The 23,046-nt window shown below is 42.4% G+C and overlaps 1 protein-coding gene across 1 annotated transcript; it reads right to left on the bottom strand.

The window, feature by feature from the left end:
* Positions 1-1,430: 1,430 nt before the first annotated feature.
* On the bottom strand, positions 1,431-22,476 carry srm (spermidine synthase). The gene is made up of 8 exons (XM_084333843.1): positions 22,289-22,476; positions 21,404-21,524; positions 18,729-18,821; positions 17,754-17,907; positions 17,560-17,643; positions 15,357-15,502; positions 2,096-2,218; positions 1,431-1,913 (listed from the first exon to the last, which is right to left on the bottom strand). The coding sequence occupies exons 1-8, from the start codon at positions 22,417-22,419 to the stop codon at positions 1,896-1,898; spliced, it is 870 nt and encodes a 289-aa protein (XP_084189969.1). The 5' UTR covers positions 22,420-22,476; the 3' UTR covers positions 1,431-1,895.
* Positions 22,477-23,046: the final 570 nt, after the last annotated feature.

The raw sequence follows: 23,046 nt of genomic DNA, 5'->3' as shown, positions 1-23,046 counted from the left end.
CTTACCTACCATGCTTAAAGGGGAACGCTGCCCATTTCAAATATTCATGTTATTCCTGTATCCCATTGTATGGCTCCACAAACTTCATATTCTATGGAGCAGAATCATATTTTGCAGCCGGGTGAAATTCAAGGTTCTAGCTTTAGGAGAAATTGGTGGCATGTTCACAAATATTGACTGAACTGTCCTGGGACTCTGGAATCACATGTGAAACTCTGAAAATGGGTGACATTCCCCTTTATCCGAGGACCAGTATTACTATTGTATATTCAATTAGATCACATTGGACATTGTGTTAAGACTGATCACAAAGCCTTGTGACATTTTAAAGGGAAAATGTTCCTCACTCTTGAGACCTGAGCTTTCCATCATGATATCTGACTGCTGGTGCGCAGTGACAGAAACACTGAAAATACAATTACTCCTCTTAGTATTACTAGAGTAGAAATACTCCTTTTGGCATTACTAGAATTACTAGAATAGAAATACTCCTTTTAGTATTACTAGAGTAGAAATACTCCATTTAGTATAACTAGAGTATAATTACTCCTTTTAGTATTACTAGAGTAGAATTACTCCTTTTAGTATTACTAGAAGTACTAGAATAGAAATACTCCTTTTAGTATTACTATAATTACTAGAATATAATTACTCCTTTTAGTATTACTAGAATAGAATTGCTCCTTTTAGTATTACTATAATTACTAGAATAGACTTAACTCATTTTAGTATTACTAGAATTACTAGAATAGAATTACTCCTTTTAGTATTACTAGAATAGACTTACTCCTTTTAGTATTACTAGAATTACTAGAATATAATTACTCCTTTTAGTATTACTAGAATAGAATTGCTCCTTTTAGTAATGGAAAAACAAATCTCAGGCACTATTGGGTTCATGTTTTCTTGAGGACACATCGACGGTCCTAATGTACAGTTACGAAAAAGGACCAAAGTGTTCCATTGTCACTTTTCCTTTGAGCCAACATGAGCTGGAATAAATATGATCAATCATGACGGGTACCATTTGTGTTACATAAAAGTAGTAGTTACATAAAATGTCCTATGATTAAACCACTGTAATGGCTGAGTAAAAGCATGTGACTGCCTTGCCTCGCTCTGCCAACTCAACCCACCCTGTTGTTCTTCACAAGAGCTCGACAGATAACTAACCCCCCGTCTCCCCATTGTTCTTCACGAGAGCTCGACAGACAACTAACCCCCCAGCCCCCCTATTGTTCTTCACGAGAGCTCAACAGATGACTAACCCCCCAGCCTCCCTATTGTTCTTCACGAGAGCTCAACAGACAACTAACCCGCGCCCCCCAGCCTCCCTATTGAGAGCTCGACAGACAACTAACCCTGCGCCCCCCAGCCTCCCTATTGAGAGCTCGACAGACAACTAACCCCGCGCCCCCCAGCCTCCCTATTGAGAGCTCGACAGACAACTAACGCCCCCCTCCTCCATATTGTTCTTCACGAGAGCTCGACAGATAAACGGACAAAGATAGTAAGACGGTTACAGAGAAAGAAAGAAAAACATGTATAACAGAACAAATAAATACATACAGAGAGTAGTGTAAGACTGAAAGGAGGGAAAGCACTGGAAGGAATTATATCTATCTCTATGTGTGTGTGTGTGTGTGTGTGTGTGTGTGTGTGTGTGTGTGTGTGTGTGTGTGTGTGTGTGTGTGAGTGCGCGTGTGTGTAGCCCAGCGCCCCGCCACTGTGGGTTTCTGACTGCTGCCCCCGGCTCCTAAAACTCTTCACCGGGACCTCTTCCCGGCATAGCTGGACAGTGTTGAGGAGAGGAGGTGCGGTGGTGGTGGTGGTGGTGCGAGGTGGTGCTTCTTGTCGTCAAGAGAGCCAGGTCGAGGATTAACAGGGCAGTCCGTTCACGCTTCACTAAGTACCTGTCAACAGTTTAAAGTGGAGACAAACTCAGGGCATGCAGCAGATATGAGAGTGAGTGATTACGTACAACCGTCCCTGTGTGTTATGCGAGGTCTGGATGGGTTATTTGCACCATTTGTGTCTGTCATAGTATGTTTAAAGTTGAATTTTCTAGATTGTTTAAAAAAAAATCCATGTTTACCTTTCTTGCAAACTCGGGGAGGATGAATGATGCTCTGTGGATTTCTGGGTTGTAATATCTGAGGCTCATAGTTTCCACTTCATCTTTCGGCAGCTCCCTCACCGGTTCCCGGAAGTTTGTTTCCTGGTTCAAAAGAGTGAAGGTTGAATTCAGTCTTTTATTTAACCTCTTAACACTTTCAGCGCCAGCCATTACCCTTATCCTTGTAGCTAATGCGCCAGGTTTCCATGGCCTATTTTCACTGTGCGTCACTATGTTTGGAGAGCTATATCTATATTATAGCTATGGACACAATACTATGGTCATTGACAGTGACTTTCTCCCGTCGAACATGCAAAAAAGAAAAATTCTCTTCATGTATACGTTCGCGCGTTATCCCGTGGTGAATATTGTATAGTTTAGGAGTGATCCGGGCTAATTCCTGAAAAGCTGAGTTAGAGTTATTTTTTTGATCGCCAGTAACGGCATTCGTTTTGAACACCACACACGCCGATCAGCTGGATCGATATGAAATCATTGTAGGATCAAGGTAGTCCTTACCTTTGATCAGGGGTATTCCAAAAAGAATATTCCAATTGTCAGATCGCGATTTCCAGTATTGGTCCAGTATTGGTCCCCGACATAATCCGGCACAACACATGCACCGAGTGCATTGGACGCGTTTCAATGTGATCGGGTGAACCGCTAGACTTGTCTGACCCAAAATACTGCGCCCAGTGTGAAAAAAGGTTTCAAAGGGTGGGCGACACTGCCACCTAGCAGGATGCGGCCGGTATTGCACTCTAGCGATCTCAGAATGATTTCCTATGGTAACCCCGAGGTCTGTGTGCCTGAAATGAATTTAAAAAATAAAATAAAATAAATAACTATCCAAAAACGTATATATACGTTTATGGTGCTGAACGGTTGGCGAGCAAACGCATATATATACGTGGTTGGCCGTGAATGAGTTAAGTCTGATGGGTGTGGTACCGGACCCACATGAATTAATGTTGTGTTTTCCCCCACAAATGTAGCCAAGAGTAAAGACCCTAACTAGGGCTGGGCGATATGGCCAAAAACGTTATCGAGATAAAATTATACAATTATTTTCATATAACTCGATATCGATAATTATCGTTGATATAATGTCTGTCAAGTTTAATTAACTTATTATGCCCGGCGCCGATGGACGGGCTATTAATAGACTTGTTTTGCTGCTGTGAATGTCTCGAGAGTCGAGTTGATGTCGTCATCAGTCCGCGCACGTTAGCAGTTAGCCAAAGCAAGCGGAGTATCTCATGACAATGTACTAAATATGACCCTAAAATACTCTGTTCCGCCCCAATACATTGCAATGACGTCCACCGTATACCCCACACTACTATAACAGTTACCCTCAGAATTCAAAACACACACCAACTCGGCAGGTAACCTGTAAAATAGCGCTGTGCAAGCTAATTAGCCCTAGCCAGCCTCGTTTCCGAGCGGTGTATTCCATGACAATGTACTAAATATTACCATAAAATACTCTGTTCCGCCCCAATACATTGCAACAACGTCCACCGTATACCCCACACTACTATAACAGTTACCCTCAGAATTCAAAACACACACCAACTCGGCAGGTAAACTATAAAATAGCGCCGTGCAAGCTAATTAGCCCTAGCCAGCCTTGTTTACTGAGTCCTACCTCCGCGTCTCTTTCCGGGTCTCCTTCGCTCTCGGCCATCTCCTTGACTGATTGGTTGTTAGTGCGTGTGCTCATATCCAAGCTTGGAAAATCGATATATCGGAACTTTGCGACCACGTTTCATGTTTATTTCGAGGAAATAATTTATCGCAATAGTTATCGTTATCGTTATCGTTTTATCGCCCAGCCCTAACCCTGTCAAAACTAGGGATGCACGATAATTATCGGGCAGATATCAGCAATTATGACGTCATCCCGATAACGTTATTAATAGCTCCGATAATATTTTTTGGTAAAAAAAAATGCGGTGTGGGTGAATTGGAATGAAGTGAGTTTGTTTTGTCTGTAGGCTCCTCCCGTTTTGCCAGTACTGTGGTACGACTGATGGCCTGTGGTTTAGGAACAGGGCGTTTTACACAAATCCAGCGCTCCCTTTCTTGGCTGTGACGTAGCCACGTAAGTTTCTTGAAGCAGCGCGGACGTCAACAACAAAGATGGCCGCGTCGGTAATCGCAATAGTTTCAGAGGAAAAAGTTCGCTTGCTATTTGTAATAAATGCAATGCAGAAGTTCCACGAGGAGGGAAAAGGGCAACAACTTGTAATACATCCAGCCTGACGGGTCACCTGCGGCATCACACCGCTACGATGGTGTGTTATTGTGTTAACTTAGAAGCCTACGACGACGCGAGGAGCTAAGCAAAGCTAGCCCCTTTCATGGCTGTGATGCAACCCTCGGTTGAATACGCAGTCACTTATTGCTCCGTAGTAGCCAGGTTAATTTGCACCACCAAGGACTGCTTAAAAGCTAGCGGCTTGAGCCCTTGGGTCATTTCTGTCAAACTTCTTTAATTTAGCAAACGACTCGTCAATAGGTACAAGCGTGCTCGCGCCGTCGTCGTGGGCTTTTAACACCATGGCGGTGGTGATGTTGCAGGGCTATGTGTCCACTCAAAGCCTTTTTTTCAAGCCTCCGCTTTGAAAAAAGAAGAACAAAAAGCTTTGAGCGTCTTAGGTTGGATGTATTATAAGTTGTTGACTGATTGTGAATTTTCATTTGGAAAAATAAATATGGTCACTTTATCAGTCAACTGTTGTCTTGGCTTTTGTTTCTGTTGTCTGGTTAGGTCAAAACTACAGGAATATACATTTAAGTTGGTGTTAAGTTATTGTCCTGGGAAGTCTTTTTGTATTATTATTATTGTATTGTGATATGTTTTGTTTCATGTTGGGGAAAAAAAAGATTTTTTGATCAAAAAAAATATACATAATTTTTTTTTTATAATACAATAAATATCGGTTATCGGTATCGGCATTGAGGAGCATAAAGTTATCGGTATCGGTGTCAAAATCAATATCGTGCATCCCTAGTCAAAACAGCAGTCAAAGTGTATATTTTCAGCATTACGTTTGTTTACCAATGAGTTTAACTGTTATTACTGAAATATAAGATTATAGAAATCTCAGGGCATTCGGTCGGAAACCGGCGCATATTGAGGGGAGGAAGTGGCACAGCCAAAAGTGAGTGTAGTCTTTTGAAGGAAGAGACCGAGTGCTTTCGATTGGCTTTCGAATCTCAAAAAACTACACTACCCAGCTCGTGCCAGCCCCTGTCAATCATCCGACTTCTGGATATATTTTTTAATTTAACATTTTTTGATCTTTTTCCCCCTCCTTTTTCCTCCGATTTTCTCCCATCCCAATGTTAAGTCGTTATGCCAATTCCCAATCCCCTTCCTGGTCGCTGTGCACTTACCCCCCACAGTCGGTCTGGGAGAGTGGAGGCTATCACGTGCTTCCTCCGACACACGTCTAGCCAATCAACCGCTTCTTTTCACCTGGCAGCGCGGACTCTCACTGAGAGGGTGTAACGTGTGGAAGGATCACACTACCTATCTACTACTTAGATCCTATCCGCGCTGAGCAGGCGCCCCGACCGAACTGTAGGAGTCGCTGTTTACAACGACCCGGACCCACCCCGCCAGCTTTCCCACCCTCTAATACAGCCAATTGTATTAGTGTGAACGGCCAGCCAAGCTGGTGACAACGCCGGAGCCGTGAGCTGGATTCGAACAGGCGAATCCAGCGTCTCCGGTGTTGGTGACGAACGCAATCTCCGCTACGCCACCTGACCGCCCACATTTTTTTATTTCTGTTATTTTTCAGGATTATCTCCCACAAACCTGAATGTTATTGCCATAAAACAGAACGCAGTTCGTTTTTCTACCTTTCTGTGAACGTCTAGCAAAAAACTGCGTTGCAATCTGATGAAAAATTACGGAGAAATGTACATACCAAATCCAGATTGAACTCTGTCATTGGAAAGGGGATATTTGGCCCGATCCATAGATGTGCGACTTGGCCACAATGAGGTCATTTATAGGCCTGATATTCTATAATCATATTTCAAATTGCATATGTCCGGATGGCAGAATTCAGTACTGTATCTACAAAACCTTATGTTTAATCATCTTCCCTTCATTCATTTGCTTCGATCTTTTGTACATGTGATCTCAAGAAGGTGCTGAACGAGCTCAGTGGCAGTTTGGTGGTGGTCTGGTCATTTTTTGCATGGTGTTATTCACCATCAAAGATAGACAAAATGATATAGAATTGATATTCTCCTTTGGTTCATTACAATTTACTCAAGCCTAGTAACAGACACAATATTTCTGACACTGGGAATACATTCCCTGAGATCCATAGATGTCCCTAGATACCAAGAACATGCAAATGGACCTTGTAGAAGTGGAGCAATCTTCCATTTACTTAGGTATGTATTTTTAGGCAGATTTTCAGAAAATAGGGCTCAAGAGGTTAAGACAACAAGAAAACCCCAGCTCAAATGAAACGACTTGTTGACTTCTCGAGTGTAAAAGGAGTGGTTTCCTCTGGTACACAACATCCTCCTCTTTACCTTCAGCTTCAAAGACCTCAGGCACTTGACTGATTTGCAATTCCAACGTATTCCATTGCCAGGCACCCTGATATGCAAATTTTCATTTTCCCTACATTAGCTATGCTGCCCCTGGTGTGATGATTGTTACCATCTCTTGCATGTGGAAAGTAATTCCTCAGGTAGATTGGAGCATCGTTATGAATGATTCTGTGAACCAGACAGTTTGATTTGTGTGACCCTTGCTTCAACAGGGAGCCAGTTAAGTTGCTGAAAATGGCTCCTGCCCACATGAGCACGGCCCAACTTCAAAACAACACGGATTCATTTATTTTGGGCCGTTGGTCATTTGTTTAGTCACTGTGCAAGTCAGGAAGCCAACATTTTCAGTGTCTCTGCTAAACTCATGACAACACCGGTATTGTTTGTCCGTTTACATCAGTTTTTAAATCATCTTCAATGATTAGTAATCCAGAGTTGACATTAGGTTCTAATTAAAAAAGAAACCAACGGACAGTAATACCTTCGGTCACTTATTTATTTAGCGCAAACATACTTTTGCTGGTCTGGACATATTTTATATGAAAAATGTCAGAATACTCCGCTATCGTTGTGTAACGTGTTCTATTCTTTCCCAGTGAATTCCCAACATTCAGTTTATAATGTTGTCCAATTTACATGCTTGATAACACTTAGTATTTTACAAATTCGTGTTTTTTTATTTGAATGTGGGCACTGATATGCAAAAATGTACTAAATGGCGTTTATTTCTAAAAAGCATACACCGGTGGGGGCGGAGGGCAAGTAATGTACTCGGTGGATGCCTGGACACAGAGTAACACCGGTATCACCGACTACCGTGGCAAGCCTACATCCTGGCTAGTTTGGTGCAAGCATTAACCTTGCCCAAGACTGAGCCATTATTGGTCCTCCAATAAACAGCCTAAATAATTGATGGAGGTTTTTGTTATCAAATTAGTCCCATTTAATTGTATTTGAATGTCCTTGGCTTTACCAAGACTTGCTTCAGTCTTGCCTAAGTTCAAGGAAAGTTTGTTGTCTGTGAGCCATGTCCTCCCATTACTAAGCTCCCCACTAAGTGTGTTCTCCAATATCAGTTTATCTTTATGTGAGAAAAGTAGAGCCGAATCATCCGCATATAGAAAGAGTTGGCAGGATGAACAGGTCATTAATGCACAGTAGGAACAGTAAGGGTTTGAGCACACTGCCCTGTGGAACACCACACGTAATGGCCTTGGGACAGGAGAATGTGCCGCTTACGCTTACTAGGGTTGGGTAGCAAACGCTGTACTTTTAAGAGTACCGACCAAATTACTATAATCTGTACTACAGAGTACCGATAGATGCTAGATCAATCTGTGCCAAACTTCGGTACATTTACATGTTTAGTATACGAGGAGTGTAATATATTAGAAGAGAGGGAGCCTTTTCCACAAATATATTACTGTCCCGTCTCTTGGGTCTTTGGAAAGACCAGATGAGGTCAGAGGAGTTTGATAATATTTACTCAGGATGGCCAGATAATGTTGATATTACATAATACATGATCATGTGATTTATTTTGTGTGGTGTGTTACAACAATAAATAACAAAATGTTGAAATTGAGAAGTCTGGACTTTTTTTTTTTTTTTTACAACTGAAATATTTGTCTTTGTTATTATGTAAGGGATAATGTATAGCTAGTTAGCTACGAGGTCATTGTCGCAAAATAATTGACCGACACGAGTTTAGAATACCGAGGCGCCTATTTTGTCGATTATTTTGCGACAATGACCGAGTATAGTAGCTATACATTATCCCGCTTATTACATGGCTAACTTACTAACAATATACCCAATTCATTTTACACCATCGACAAGACGAGATCAAATGCAGACGCAGTTCTGTTCCGTCACTCCGCGCTGTCATCGCCGGCAGCTTCGCTGGCAGCCGGCAGGTGTGTCTGATTGCACTGATGCAGTGTGTGTCAGTGGGCTTGATTGCTCCAGCTGCGCACAGCGGTCATTATTGCTCGGCAGAGGTCCGTTATCGAGTAATAACGGACCTCTGCCGAGCGCTATTGACCAATCACAATCAAGCATTTCGGCGAATGTTAAAACGCCATGTAATAAAGAGAGTTAACCTCTCTTAACACTTTCTGCGCCATCCACGTATATATATACGTTTTTGGATAGTTTTTCCTTTTTAACACATTGCCTGCCGGGCATTGTACCAACCTAATGCCCCTCTCTGCCAGCGCTATAAGTCTATGGAGTGGCTCACCTTCTTTGCAGGGCTATAACTTTTTAAATTTTATTGCTATATCGACATTACTAAGGCCCATTCAACATCGATTATCTATCGTTCAGGATGTGGGAACGTTATACTTTTTCATTCATACATTCATACAAAAATACCTTCTAGAATATAAGTATGTTTTTATCGTTTTCTGCAGTAATTCCTAGAACGTGAGTTATAGGCCTAAACGCATATATAGATTATAGATTGCCGTTTCCCCCCTATACACGCTATATTAAAAAATGTAACTGTATATGATCGGTATATGTTATGCTTCATCATGCGTGGAGGAAAGGGGGGGGGGGGTCGTTTATAATTCCGTGATCGTCAGTAAATGCTTTATGTAGTATGGGTGGATATTAGGGATGCCCCGATCGATCGGCCACCGATCGTTATCGGCCGATAATCAGTATAAATATGCGATCGGGGAATTCCGATAATTAGTCATATTCGCCGATCGCGGAAACTGATCAAGCGGATATCTCACTCGCTTGTCTCAGACGCACAGGACCTGCAAACTGCTCCTCCTCCCTAGCCCCGCCCGTACCCGTGTAGAGTTTGTAAACACAGAGGAGGCGGACCTCCTCTGCTGAGTCTAGATAGTGCATTTGACCTGAGCTAACGTTAGCTACCTAGCTATCGTTACTGTTTAAACAAAATTACCCAGTCAACTATTCACTTTTAGTAGGCATTGTCTAACGGTATTTAGCCGGCTAGCTACTGATAGCTCCGGATATCAACAAATACCCCAGAAGTCTAGTGGTCCATGTTGATATCTCCGTTAGCTTGCGTTAGCTGACGTTAGTTCACCGTTCAAAACGAAATGTCCGATTGAACTAAATAGTTGTCTTAACGTCATCTAGCCGGCTAGCAGTAGCTACAGATAGCTCCTGATATCAATGTCTTATATCAATGTCTTATAACATCTAGTCGGCCAGCTACCGATAGCTCCTGACATCAACAAACGCTCCACAAAGTCTAGTAGAGACGTGTATGCTACCAGTTAGCTCACGTTAGCGCAAGTTAGTTCACCGTTCAAAACGAAATGTCCCATTGAACTAAATAATTCACTGAGGCGTTGTATTAACGTTATATATCCGGCTAGCAGTAGCTACAGATAGCTCCTGATATCAATGTCTTATAACACTGATTCGATGCGTATTCGAGCTGAGGGCTTGCTGAGCACAGTTAAGTAACGTTATGCCAATAGGGTCCAGGTGCAGCGCCGGAGAATCCTGGCCGTAGCTCTGCTCGAGGCTACTCGAGTATAGGTCCAGGTGCAGCTCCGGAGAATCCTGGCCGTAGTTGGAGGCTACTAGAGTACACACAGACAGTGGAGCTTGTTGCGTGGTGGCGATGTCTCGCAGATAATACAAGTACAAGTCTAATTATATAATATATATATTTTATTAAAAAAAAATATATATATATATTTATATAAAATAATTTTTAATTTCTTTTTAATCAAAAACGATCGGTATCGGATCGGTATCGGCCGATATGGCTCACGACGATCGGTATCGGTGGCAAAAAACGTGATCGGGGCATCCCTAGTGGATATATTGATCAGATGGTTTGCAAACAAGGAAACTCACAATTGGGCTGAAAATAACGTTAGTGTCCTCTTACCGTGCGCCAATGAGACTGGCGGTGAAAGATCCCAGGTATACGACACCGATCGCCTAGGTTCAATTCCGGTTTGTATGTCGCAATAAATGCCGAAATCATATCGATTATTAAGTTTAGAAAGCGATCCATTGTACATTGTGTCTGTCGGGAGCCTTGCAACGATATCTGACGGCCGGATGAATTTAATCAACGCAGCCATATCCTGTTTGCCAGTGTAACTCGCCCGACCATCCACCAGGCGGCGGTATTGAGCCGTCGTTGCCGTCACCTATAGTTAAAAGGCATACTGGGACCCCAAGGGTGCAGTACCGGCCAGATCCTGCTAGGTGGCAGTATCGAGAGTGCAGTAAACCCTGTTCCAGACCATGTGTTACATTTAAACCCCTCCGGGCGGAGAATGTTAGTCCAGGGAAGCCTAGAGGTTCACTCGATCACATTGAAACGTGTCCAGGACACTCGATGCATGTGTTGTGCGGGATTATGTCGTGGACCAGATGGACATCTATAATGGAAATCACGATCAAACAATTGGAATATTCTTTTTGGAATAGCCCCGATCAAAGGTAAGGACTATCTGACGTCAATTCCACCTTGATCCTGCAATGATTTCATATCAATCTGGCTGATCAGCATGTGTGGTGTTCAAAACAAATGCCGTTACTGGCAATCAAAGCATCAGAAAGCCCCCCCCCTTTCATGCATTCATGATGAAACATAATACCTATTATACTGTATATATTTGATTTGGAAATAGTAGCGTGTCCAGGGATGATTGCGACCCGTTTTTTTTGTAGACGTTCACAGAAGGTATAGAAACAATATACGTTGTATTTTATGGCAATAACGTTCAGGTTTGTTCGACCTGTGAGATGTTATCACGAAAATCACAGCAATATTTCTTTTTCACGCCAGGCGGCTCCAGCATCGACAGCGGCTGGGTAGTGTGGTTTTATGAAATGTCTACGTCCATCGAAAGCCCTGGGACTCCCATTTCTTAGGACTACAACGATTTCATGACGGCGTCATTTCCTCGTGTCTAAATAATCCGGTTTCCAATGCAATGCGCTGAGATTTCTATAAACTCATATGCTAATAACACTTAAAATCATTGGTAAATAAACGTAGTGCTGAAAATATACACTTTGACTGGTGTTTTTATAGGGTTAGGGTCTTTACTCTTGGCTACATTTGAAAAAGAAACACAACATTAATTAATAGTGATTAATGTATTGAACTATATAAATAAATCTTGGCCCGGATCGGGCTTAACTCATTGGGCGCCATTCACGAGAAAAGTCGGGTTAACTCGCCATCGCTTGAGCGCCAATCACGAGAAAAGTCGGGTTTTAATCGTTATTTCTTTTATTCGCTATTGCCATTGATAATTCATCGGGCAGCCTGTGCATACTGTTCTGAATGTGTCTGAGCTGGCAGACGGTCAATACCGCCCTCTAACGCCTTCGGCTGCTATTGCACTCCATTTGAAACGATGTAGTTTGTTTTCTGGGCCGAGCTGAGCCGTGCGGGCGGGTTTTAAATACTCCGGCAGGACAGGCGCTTACAACGATGCATCAACTAGCCCCCCCCCCGGGTTCCATTGGAGCGCGTCAAATATCCCCGATCCATATGTTGTGGTGGGTTATGGCGTGGACCAAATGGACATTGGATGTACCAGATGGCGATCAAACAATTGGAATATTATTTTTGGAATACTCCCGATCACAGGTAAGGACTATCTGATGTCAATTTTAGCTTGATCCTGCAATGTTATTATACCGATCCAGCTGATCAGCGTTTTTAGTGTTCAATACGAATGCTGTTACTGACAATCAAATAATCAGAAATATTTCTATACATCACTGAAGTTGAACTTTGAATGTAGGACCTTTTTAACTAGAGGAAGATCCTACTTTAAAGAGGAAGTTTCTACTTTTCTAAGGAGTGTGTTACATTTGTATTTAGTCATTTAGCTGACGCTTTTATCAAAAGTGACTTAAAAGATTCCAGGGCCCTCATTTATTAACACTTCTTAGAAAGTGTTCTATTTTCATACGTAAGCACAGAATTTAGGATGTGTGCACACACAGAAATATTGGGATTTATCAACCGTGCGTACACAGGTCCTACACTCCTCCGTGTTGATAAATACCTCTTTGTTCTACCGTCAATGCTCGTGCATGATTATCCATATATGGTCATGAAACACCCCCCATGGGATGTGAAATAATGGACTGACCCGAGCGGAACTCTGAGAAACTTCACGGGAGATTGTTCACGGAGGCGCTGTCGAACCAAGAAGACACAACCGGTGTTATGGGATAAATAAAAGGCTGACGTACACAGTGATGTCAGATATCAACGGCTCCCTAAGACCATTGCTGCAATTCTGCCTGGACAGCTCAAAATACTAATAAAGACCGTTCGTTGACCACTGTTTGGCGTTGGTGGTGTGTCATTATAACCGAGCTGTAATATGAATGCCTTTATTAGTTGTGTTCGATTGGCTATAATATGATTTTTAGAGGCATAGGCATCTATTTTGTTGTCGGTATTAGCCTAATACAGACAACAAAATAGATGCCTCTAAAAATCATATACTATTAGGTAGCCTATATGAATTACATATAATAGCAGCCATAGCCTACATTATGCAACAGTAACTTGCGCATATATAATAGCACAATGCACAGCCCTGCGAACCCTGCACAGTAAACTAACTTGATCATTAATCTAGCTGTTGTATCTTTACGCTTATGAAAACATTAAATAAATAAAGGGCGGCTACGTGGCGTAGTGGGCAAGGCGCTCGCCACGAAATCTGGAGACGCTGGGCTTGCCTGTTCGAGCCCAGCGCTCCACATTTGCTTTCAGTTTAGCTGGTCGTCCGTACTAATACACATTGGCCGTATTAGGGGGTGGGAAACTGATGGGTGGGGATCGGGCGTTGTGGACAGCGACTCCTACAGGTCGGTTGGTGCGCCTGCGCAGTAGAATCAGGAAGTGTCGGGGGCAGCGTGAGCCTCCCACGCGTTACTCCTCGCCACTGAGAGATCGAGCTGTGCAGGTGAAAAGATGCGACTGCTGTTACCTCAAGTACCGGAGGGGACTTGTGCTATGTATGACTTAGTCCACATTGCAGCCGGCTTGTGGGAGGCAAGAAACAGCGTTCGTGACAGGGGAGGGTTGAATTGGATGATACGAAATTGGGATGGGAGAAAATATAGAAAATGGGAGAAAAAGTGGATCAAAAAAAATGAAAACATAAAATAATATGTTTTCATTGCATTAATAGCCTATATTCTCAAATGGCATTTAATGGCTATCCGACTCCTCGTCGCTATCCTCGCGGACGGACCAGTGTATACCTTATATCATATTCCTATTCATATAATAGTTTACTCTATCAGCATACCAGCATGTAATACGTTCTGAGTGTGTATCTACCTCAACTCCTTATTATTTTGCGCATAGATTGCAGAAATACGGGAACGTTTTGATTTATATTAAAAGGCTTTGACATTGTAAAACTAAATACGTGGAATTCTGTAAGCATAATACAAGTCATATCACCCACACGATATATGCTCTGTGTCCAGAGCATGTATGCTTTTCATTCATTTAAGACACATTATTGCAAGGGTTTTGTAATACACATTCTCATTGCAATGCGTTTATTATTTCTTATACAGTAGGAAGGGGGAAGAACACTATATTGTGGGTGTTCATATGACTTGTATTCTGCTTACAGCTTCGAAATTCCACTTGTTTCGTTTAACTTAAAGCCTTTTAAATATAATCAAAACGTTCCCGTGTTTCTGCGGTCTGTGCGCAAAATAATAACGAGTTGAGCTACGCGGAGCGCAGTCAGTCAGTACACCCCGTATATTCCGATAACGCTATATAAACCATGCTGCATTCATTCTGAGATAAAGACCTATTATTCCAAATGCTATTTATAGGGTTTTGACCATAATTACACTACTGTTGCTATTTTACAATTAACTATAATGAATTACGGTTCATACAGAACACGCCAGTGTTGAAACTAATGCACAGAAGCTTATTTCCTTGTTGTAATAATATATTTTACCAACGGGCGCCAGCTACGCATGCTCCGAAGTCAAGCACAAGTTCAAATTGATAAGTCCCACACTTTGCTTAGAAATGATCGTACGCAGGGGATACGCACATATCTGTGCGTACGCAACGTTGATAAATGAGGGCCCAGGTCAGCAGGAAGGGTGCAACTGTTTCAGATAAGTAAGAATGTTCGTCAAACCGTGTTGAACTTGGGTGCTACAGTCTTTTTTTTTTTTAACTTTATTTTTTAGCGTTTATCGCTTTTCTGGTCAAGCATGACCGACAGAAACAGGTTGAAATGGGATGTAGAGCAGGGGAAGACATTCTGAGAAATGACGGCGGGTCCGGGAATCGAACTCGAACTCGTGTCCCCCAGATCCGTGACGAGCACGGTTTTCCCCGACGCAGAAATAGCGCCGAGATATGCGGTGAGCTACGGGAGCTCCCCGGGTGCTACAGTCTTGAGTGCATAGTAGTATAGACATATTAGCATAGTAGGTAGTAATATAGGCAAGGTAGATTATTTAGTAGCAAAGTGCATGATAGTAAAAGAAGGTTTGTTTCTTTTTGTACCTTGTGTGTATATTGCCCACCACTGTTCCAAACAGAAGTGTTAAGCAAGTGGCAATAAAGAGCCATTGAGAAGGAGGACAGAAGAGAAAAGGAAGGAATGCCAAATCCACTCACAACATTTTTACTGCAGAGCATGAAGCCTATCTGGCCACTGGGGTAGGTGGGGATAGTGCAGTAGGCGTAGTCCACTACGGGGAACAGGGTCTTGCAGAAGGTCCGCATCTCCTTTATCAGCTCCAAATGGAGCCATTGACACTCCCCTGGGGAAATTCACAGGGGTACACAAGAAGGGGAATGGTAATTTCCTGTTGCTACTTCTTGGCATCGTTCCCATATGCCGTTCAATGGTTGTTCCATCATGAGGTAGAGGCGGGATATGGACTTGTCCTGACTTGATAAATGGGAGTGGAACAGTTCCTTAGGAGCCATCAAAACCATCAATATTTCACTCGTCAGGCAGTGGGTTATTCTCCCAGTGAAACTGCCTGGCAGCAGCACAGGTCTCTTGTCTTTCATCGTACCTGACTGGAATTACTGGTCAGCCCTTCCCACTTAAGGAAACAAGCCGCCCATTTTAGGAATTCACATGTTATTCCTTGTGCCCCAGGACAGCTCAGTCAGTATTTGTGATTATGCATCTCTCTCTCTCATAAAACTGAAAATGAGAGAGCCCTGAAATATTAGACGATTAGACGTCATGCGAATGTTCCGTTCCTTAAGCCCTATTTGCGTGGGACTAGTATTACGTGGGGACCCGTGGTGATAGAAAATTACCCCCCGCCCCCTGTGATTTCCAGATGCACATTCGCATGGGAAAAGCTATATAAATTGTGTGTCCCGAGATTGAATTTGACGCCAAAATCACTACCGGATGCAAAAAGAGTACCCTACTTCAATATTTTTTCAATGATAAATCAAATCTATGAATCCAGCAGGGGAATAACAATGACATGGATAACAGTTACAGTACTGTATGTGTGTCTACTTTGGATGGAAATATATTTTTGAAGAGGAAACTCGATCTCCATGCTGAGGTGAAGCAGATTCATTTGGCGTTTGCACTAAAGATGCATTTAAAACCTTCCTGTATTTATTTTACTACTACCAAAACAAATTACCGAGATGCTAATTCGCACGGGAGACCTCTGTGTCTTATTATCAGAAGACCTCCGTTTGCTGTAAATAAATAAATGGTGCATTTATATAGCGTTTTTATCCAAAGCGCTTTACCATTTTTGTTCCTCACATTCACTCACACACCGACGGCAGAGGCAACGATGCAAGGTGCCAACTAGTGCACTGCAACCTTGCCCAGGCCCGACGGGGCCCGGCCCGGCCCGGCGGGTTCAGGCTGGGTAGGGCTTTTTTTTTAATAAATAATTCGGGCTCGGCCGGGCCCGGGCACCGCCGTTTTTTATTTTTTTTATTGCGTTTTTTTTTTTTTTATATAACTAGGGTTATATGATAACCTTCGTTTTAAGATTCGCTTTCTCTTTTGCGCCAGAGAAACATTTGGATGTAATTACTGCAGCGCGCAGGGAGAACTCAGGGGACAAGTTCAACTCGATTGGTTGTGTTGGAATATAGCCAGTTGGCGAACGTTTTAATTTGTTCTTGGGATGTATGTAGCCGGTTTTGTTAACGGTGTTCAACGCGTTGCTGACGTCTGGTGAGTGATGTTTACTATTTGCTGGGTCGCGACTCGCTACTTGTTTTGTTGTGATTTTCATTACGTTGCTCTGCTCGAAATCTGATTTCTGTTTTCTGTTTGTTTGTTTGACTGAGTAGGCTATTGTGTGTCGTGTGTGTGTGTGTGTGTGTGTGTGTCAAAGAAGATTCTATAGCCTTCAATACGTTTTACGAGGCTGATGTGTGAGTCAGTCTATATAAGCGAGCACTGGGAGAGACGGCATTGCGAAACAGGCTATGTAAATGCTTCTTAGTTTTGTTTATTTATTACGTTCATATAAAACCGTGTTTCGAATATTTAAAACAAATACAAAAAAATATATATTTTAATAATAATAATAATAATAATAATTTTTTTCTGGTTTTCACGCGGGCTAGGGCTTAAAATATTATTTACAGTCGGGCTTATTTTCGGGCAGGGCCTGAAGTTCACGGGCTCGGGCAGGGCTCAGGCTTTATTTCAAGGCGCTTGCAGACCACTAGTGCCAACCTGCACATCGGGAGCAATTAGGGGTTAAGTGTCTTGCTCAAGGACACTTTGACATGATGCACAGGAAGACGACGATGGATTGAAACAGATTTACAGCATAGATTTAGCACCAATACTAATATTGAGGTACAAATTCACCTTGGCAACAAAGAATTCCACCGTCTCTCAAGGCCGTCTTCATCAGCTGATAGTAGGATTCCTTGAACAGACTCTCGGCAGGCCCTGTGGCACAGAGAGAGGGACTCAGAACCCAAAACTAGCCACCATACAGCATGTTGGAGAAGACATTATCTGAGACGAGCTCAAGGGGCTCCTTTTAATGGTTTACTTACCTACAGGGTCTGAGGAATCTGTGATGATGATGTCGAAGGCATCCTGGTTCTGCTTCATGAACTCAAAGCCGTCCCCCACGTTCAGCGTGAGCTTGGGGCTGAAGAAGCCTTTGGCCATCCCAGGCAGGTACTTCTTTGATACGTTGATGACATCCTACACAGCAGCACAGAGCGAGAGAGACAAGTGTTACTCTTGTGCAGAATAGCAGAGCTTTTCCACGTTTTGCTCATTGTGACTGACATATTGTTTTATTTTTGTAATAGGGAGCGACATATTGCCACCTTCATTAGCATGGACTTACCTTCAGGGACCATTTCCATTAACAACCGTACTAAAACACGGCACCCCGCCGTATCCTCTTCCGTACCAGATAAATAACCCAAGACACAGCGGTAACACTGCAGTAAGAAGAAGTCTCCTTATTGGCGATCAGTCTATATTGGGGCTGTCAAAAGTAGGGCCCGTGGACCAAATTTGGGCCTAGATTATTATTTTTTTGGTCCTCTGAAGGGTTCTACGAAGTGGTCAGATATTCTATTCAGTGATTTTGAGGCAACATTTACATTTAGTCATTTAGCTGACACTTTCATCCAAAGCGACTTACAAGTTCTGTACAACAAGTCAGCAGGAAGGGTACAACTCTCGCAGCTAAGGGTAAGCGATATTGCTCATCAAACAGTGTTGAACTTGAGTGCAACACTCTTGAGTGCATAGTATTATAGACATATTAGCAGAGTACTGTAGGTAGTAGTATAAGCATAGTAGATTACTTGGTAGCAAAGTACATAATAGTAAAAGACAGTAAGAAGGTTAGTATCCTTTTCTTTCTATTTTTACATTTATTATAACCTGATTATGACATAAAACCAAAAGCCTACTTTTAAATAATCCATACCGATTATGTTTTGGACCTTAGCCCTCCATTTAAAAATAATAATAATAAAGTTGTTATTTTCAAGTGTTCTTGTACTCACCTCATCTATCTCACACTGTATCACTGACTCAACCAACGGATGCTTCACCACCTCCCTCAGCACCCCGCCGTCTCCGCCGCCAATGATCAGCACCTGGAGAGATGAAAGTCATGAGAACCACAGGGTGACAGTAAAGCCTATAAGCAGGCTTGTGGCTGAAGGTTGCCGGTTCAGATCCCCCCGGCCAGCTGGGAAAATGCTCTGCCCTTCCTCAACAACCTGGAGCTCACACTATGCAGGGAGTTGGATTAACGTTCCACGGTCAAACATACTCTGACCAAAGAGGACGTGAACTAACCTATTTTTTCTCTTGATATATATTGAATAAAACACCTTATATCAATTGTTCGTCCTATCCGTTTTAGCCTCCTTTACAAATAAGAACTGAAAATTGGATGAAAAAAAAGGTTTAATTATACAACTTCACGGTGTCTGTGCAGCCATGTTTATTCACTGTGTCCATGGGAAATAATGATAAATGTAGCCATAGAAGTATGGTTTCCTTCTGCAGAAAGGACAAGTCTGTTTACCTTTCTGATAACTATATCACTGCATGCATTTATAAATGTTATATGTCATAAATTGTCAGACAAGCTTACTAGTTTGTTTGGTATACATGCAAATCAAAGTTACTATTGCATTTTCTTTCAAACACATTTTCTTTTTTAACAGACTACAATTCAGCCATTGGGGGCAACAGCCAATGTTTCTGTGCTTCCGGTGTAGCTGCTGGCTGCTTGCTTTCGACTCCCAACATCCAGGCCAAGAGTTCCTCTTCAGTGCACCGTTAATTGTTTACAGCCGGTTAGCAACCAACTTCTGTAATTTTTTTTCAATGGCAATTTTGTAATGAGCCAATGTGTTCCGCCTCTTTCTCTCTTTGTTTGTGTTTACCTGCATGCAACCAGAGCATGTTCGTGTATAAATCGGCGTCTACATTTCAAGTGCCGTCCCCTCTCAAATGATACTACTCTGACTACAAACAGAAACCAGAATGCTTACGAATATCTAAATATTTCATGCAGATATCCGTTTATAGCTGGTCATGGATTATCAAAGGACATACAATACTGCCCAAGAAAGACCCTGGGAATAATGGTATGAAGCAGAAAGAGACAGATGGCTCCATGGCCGTTTTGTGGGCCATTTCAGACAAATTAACTAAATGGTATGCACTTTTTATTACCATTCTCTGAGTAGCATTGACAATCAATATAAGGATGATTGACGATTAGCATATCAAAGTAATCCACACAGGTAGTGGGCGTTTGTGCCGTGTGGTGAAATTAGTATGGTTGTATACTTGGCTCCATTGTCATGTCAAAAGATCCAACAATATCGGTGCGCTGCACATGGCCGTTTGTTTTTGGAAGCATGAGTGTCTGCGTCATCATTTTCACAATCTCTGTCTCCGCCTGGAGTCTAATGTACTGCGGACATGAGTTTCAGTCAGTTTTACAAGTGTTGCTACTAATGCAGATTAAATTACCATCATGGAGGCAAAAAAAATCTGCCGCTGAAGTGCCCTTGAGCAAGGCACTTAACCCCCAACTGCTCCAGTGGAGTTGCTCAGTAGCCAATGGTGTCAGACTGTGGTTGTACTGGGCAGCTCCCAGGTATGAATGGAACTGTGTGAATGTGCAGCAGGGCGTAGCTGAAAAAGAGCATCTGTGCTCAGCGAACCTACCCTGGGTAAATAAAGGTTAAACAAATTATGCATTAGCAGGCATTGTTGTGTTGAGCGACAGCGTTAACTCATGGATAATCGCTGTGTGTAGCCCATGTTGTACAGATGTCATCTGGTAATGTTAGATAAGAGATATAATTAGAACGTGAACTTGGCAGACTGCGCACGCGGCAGACCACTTGGAACCACGTTAAGTAAAAGAGAAAAGAAAACACGGCTATCCAATTCATCCGGTTAACGACAGCAGATAGCTGGCTATCAAAATAACTTCGGCACATCGCTAGTAGGAGTGTATTTTCAGCTACATGTATGCCTGCTGCTTTGTATAGCGCAATGCCATGCCACTCCTTCCCTAGTTGATCAGCATAGGCTAATACACTAGTACAATATTAGTAATGAGTTCCTTATGTTGTTCCTTGATTCCGTCTCTGGTATCTGTAGTGCTGTTACATGAATTGAAAATGGGGGACCCTGATGGAAACAAGACAAACGTCTTTCTCAGGTCTGCATCCCCTTAACAATTGTATGTATTGAGCCGTACTGTATTGTACCCATTCTGCAATCTGTTAAATAAAGTTTTCATTCATTCATTCATTCACACAATCACTAGAGCTGCCTGCTGTACAGTCCTTGGTTGTAGGTGGAAAGGTCAGTGACTGGGGGAAGGGAAAGGGTGTCAACGACGTTTAATTAATTTGAACTTTCAGCGCAGGTCCAGGTCAGTACACGACTCCGGCAAGTGAGAGAATCTGAAATGTGCACTGAAATGTGACTGCAGATTTAACTCCCAGCGTCTAGCTGTGAGCGTGTGTAACACTCCCTCGCCCTGGAACTACTCTCCCAGCCTGCTGCTGTATATAAAAACGTGTTCTTAGTTAACACATGCTTAAATAAAAGTTGAATAGACGAAAATATAAAACACGTTATAAAACACTTTCTGTGTAGTGTGTAACGCAATGAAGGCTGATTTATATGGAAAAATATATACCTTCTTGGGGCAGGGGTGGCTGCACAGGGGAAGATTGGCAATCATCTCTTGGTAGGAAAACTCATCTCTCTCGGTGCACTGAATAACTCCATCCAGCACTAGGACGTTCCCATAGGTTTTACTGCAAAATACAGCATTAACATTTCATCAGGTTTCACAAAAGTAGCTCAAAATGAACTACAAACTAAGCTACTGGTGGCAATAATGATTGGATCTATTTCAAGATTAAGAAAATACTTATTTGAATCAATGACAGCCAAAGAACATACTAGCCTACAACCTACGTGGACAGAACCATTATGAGACTATTACTAGAGGCAAAGTGTCAAGTGTCTCCCTGATATGCAGAGTGTTGCGCAACTTCTTGAGCAGAATGTCCCACTTAGCCAGACAACGGTAACTGTGAAAATGGTATGTTTTAAACACTTCTCAAATTAACTTGGAAACGGGTACTTGTGGGTGTCTTGTAAGCTAGTCATTAGCAATCGATTCTGTGCTGTAAGCGACACTTAACTCCAAGTTATTCCATCTTTATGTTAGTCATCTGACTAACTGAGTAAAACACACGGGTCTCATACCTTCACAGCTTTTTCCTGTTTCAATTAATGAAATACAGCCCAACTGGCTACTAGCACACGTTGTTAGCCACTCATCAGTAGCTCAATCTAGTTAACATCAGCTAATATTACATAACGCTACGTTGGATCATCAATCTTTAGCTAATTATCTAGTTAGCAAGAGAACTCGCCTGTTAATGAAAGCTGTGGGGGAAAGAGCAACTCGCAACTAACTAGGCGATGGAACTTTGTGTTACAGCTGCTGGCTGTTAAATGCTAACCTAGCTGATGATGATAGTAGCTAGCCTGCTAGCTAGCTGGTACTGACCTCTTAAAAACCATGACATCTTGAAATGTGGATTTCTTGTGGTAGAGGACCTCGTCCACTTGGAGACTCATCGCTTGTCCTGGCCATAACGTGCACGTCTCCGTAAACCATCCCTCTCTTATGTTGTCCATTATCGGTAGTAGTATGAGCCAAAATATCCTTCTTCCAACTGACGAGCTGGTTGGTGGGCGAACTGAAAATGTGATTGAATGAGCAACAAGACAAGGAAGCAACAGCAGCAGCAGCCGCAGCACTGACACTTGCCTCGGGCGTATTCTGCTTCTTATTCTAACCAATAGGGTTCAGCTGATGCGAGAAGTAAGACTCATAAACCAATGAAATGGCAGATTGTGTGATTAATAATGTAGTTTGTTAGACCTCACACTAAAAAATCCTGGCGCGCCCACGTGAAAGTTTCACGCTGTGATTCAACGATGGAAACTGTACTGTAGGATTTCATAACGGGGCTCCTCCTCGGGGCTCCTCGAGTGGAGACGTAATGTAGTACCAAGGTAAACAGCCATAATATCACAGAAAACAAACTAGGGTTACCCACCTCTGGATTTGTGAGGTGTTTTTACCTACCTTTTTAAGCTGATATGAATATTGATGATTGAAAATTACACCTACTGTACGCCAGTGGAGGTTTCTCTATGACAACACGTGAAACACAAATTCACTCATAATTCATAATTATTATTAATTTACATATACCTATATAAAAAAAAAACTATATATATATATTTTTTTTTTAAATT

This window comes from Notolepis coatsorum (assembly GCF_963971535.1).
Source record: "Notolepis coatsorum genome assembly, chromosome: 17".
Taxonomy (NCBI): Eukaryota; Metazoa; Chordata; class Actinopteri; order Aulopiformes; family Paralepididae; genus Notolepis; species Notolepis coatsorum.
This window is presented reverse-complemented; position numbering and strand designations above follow the sequence as displayed.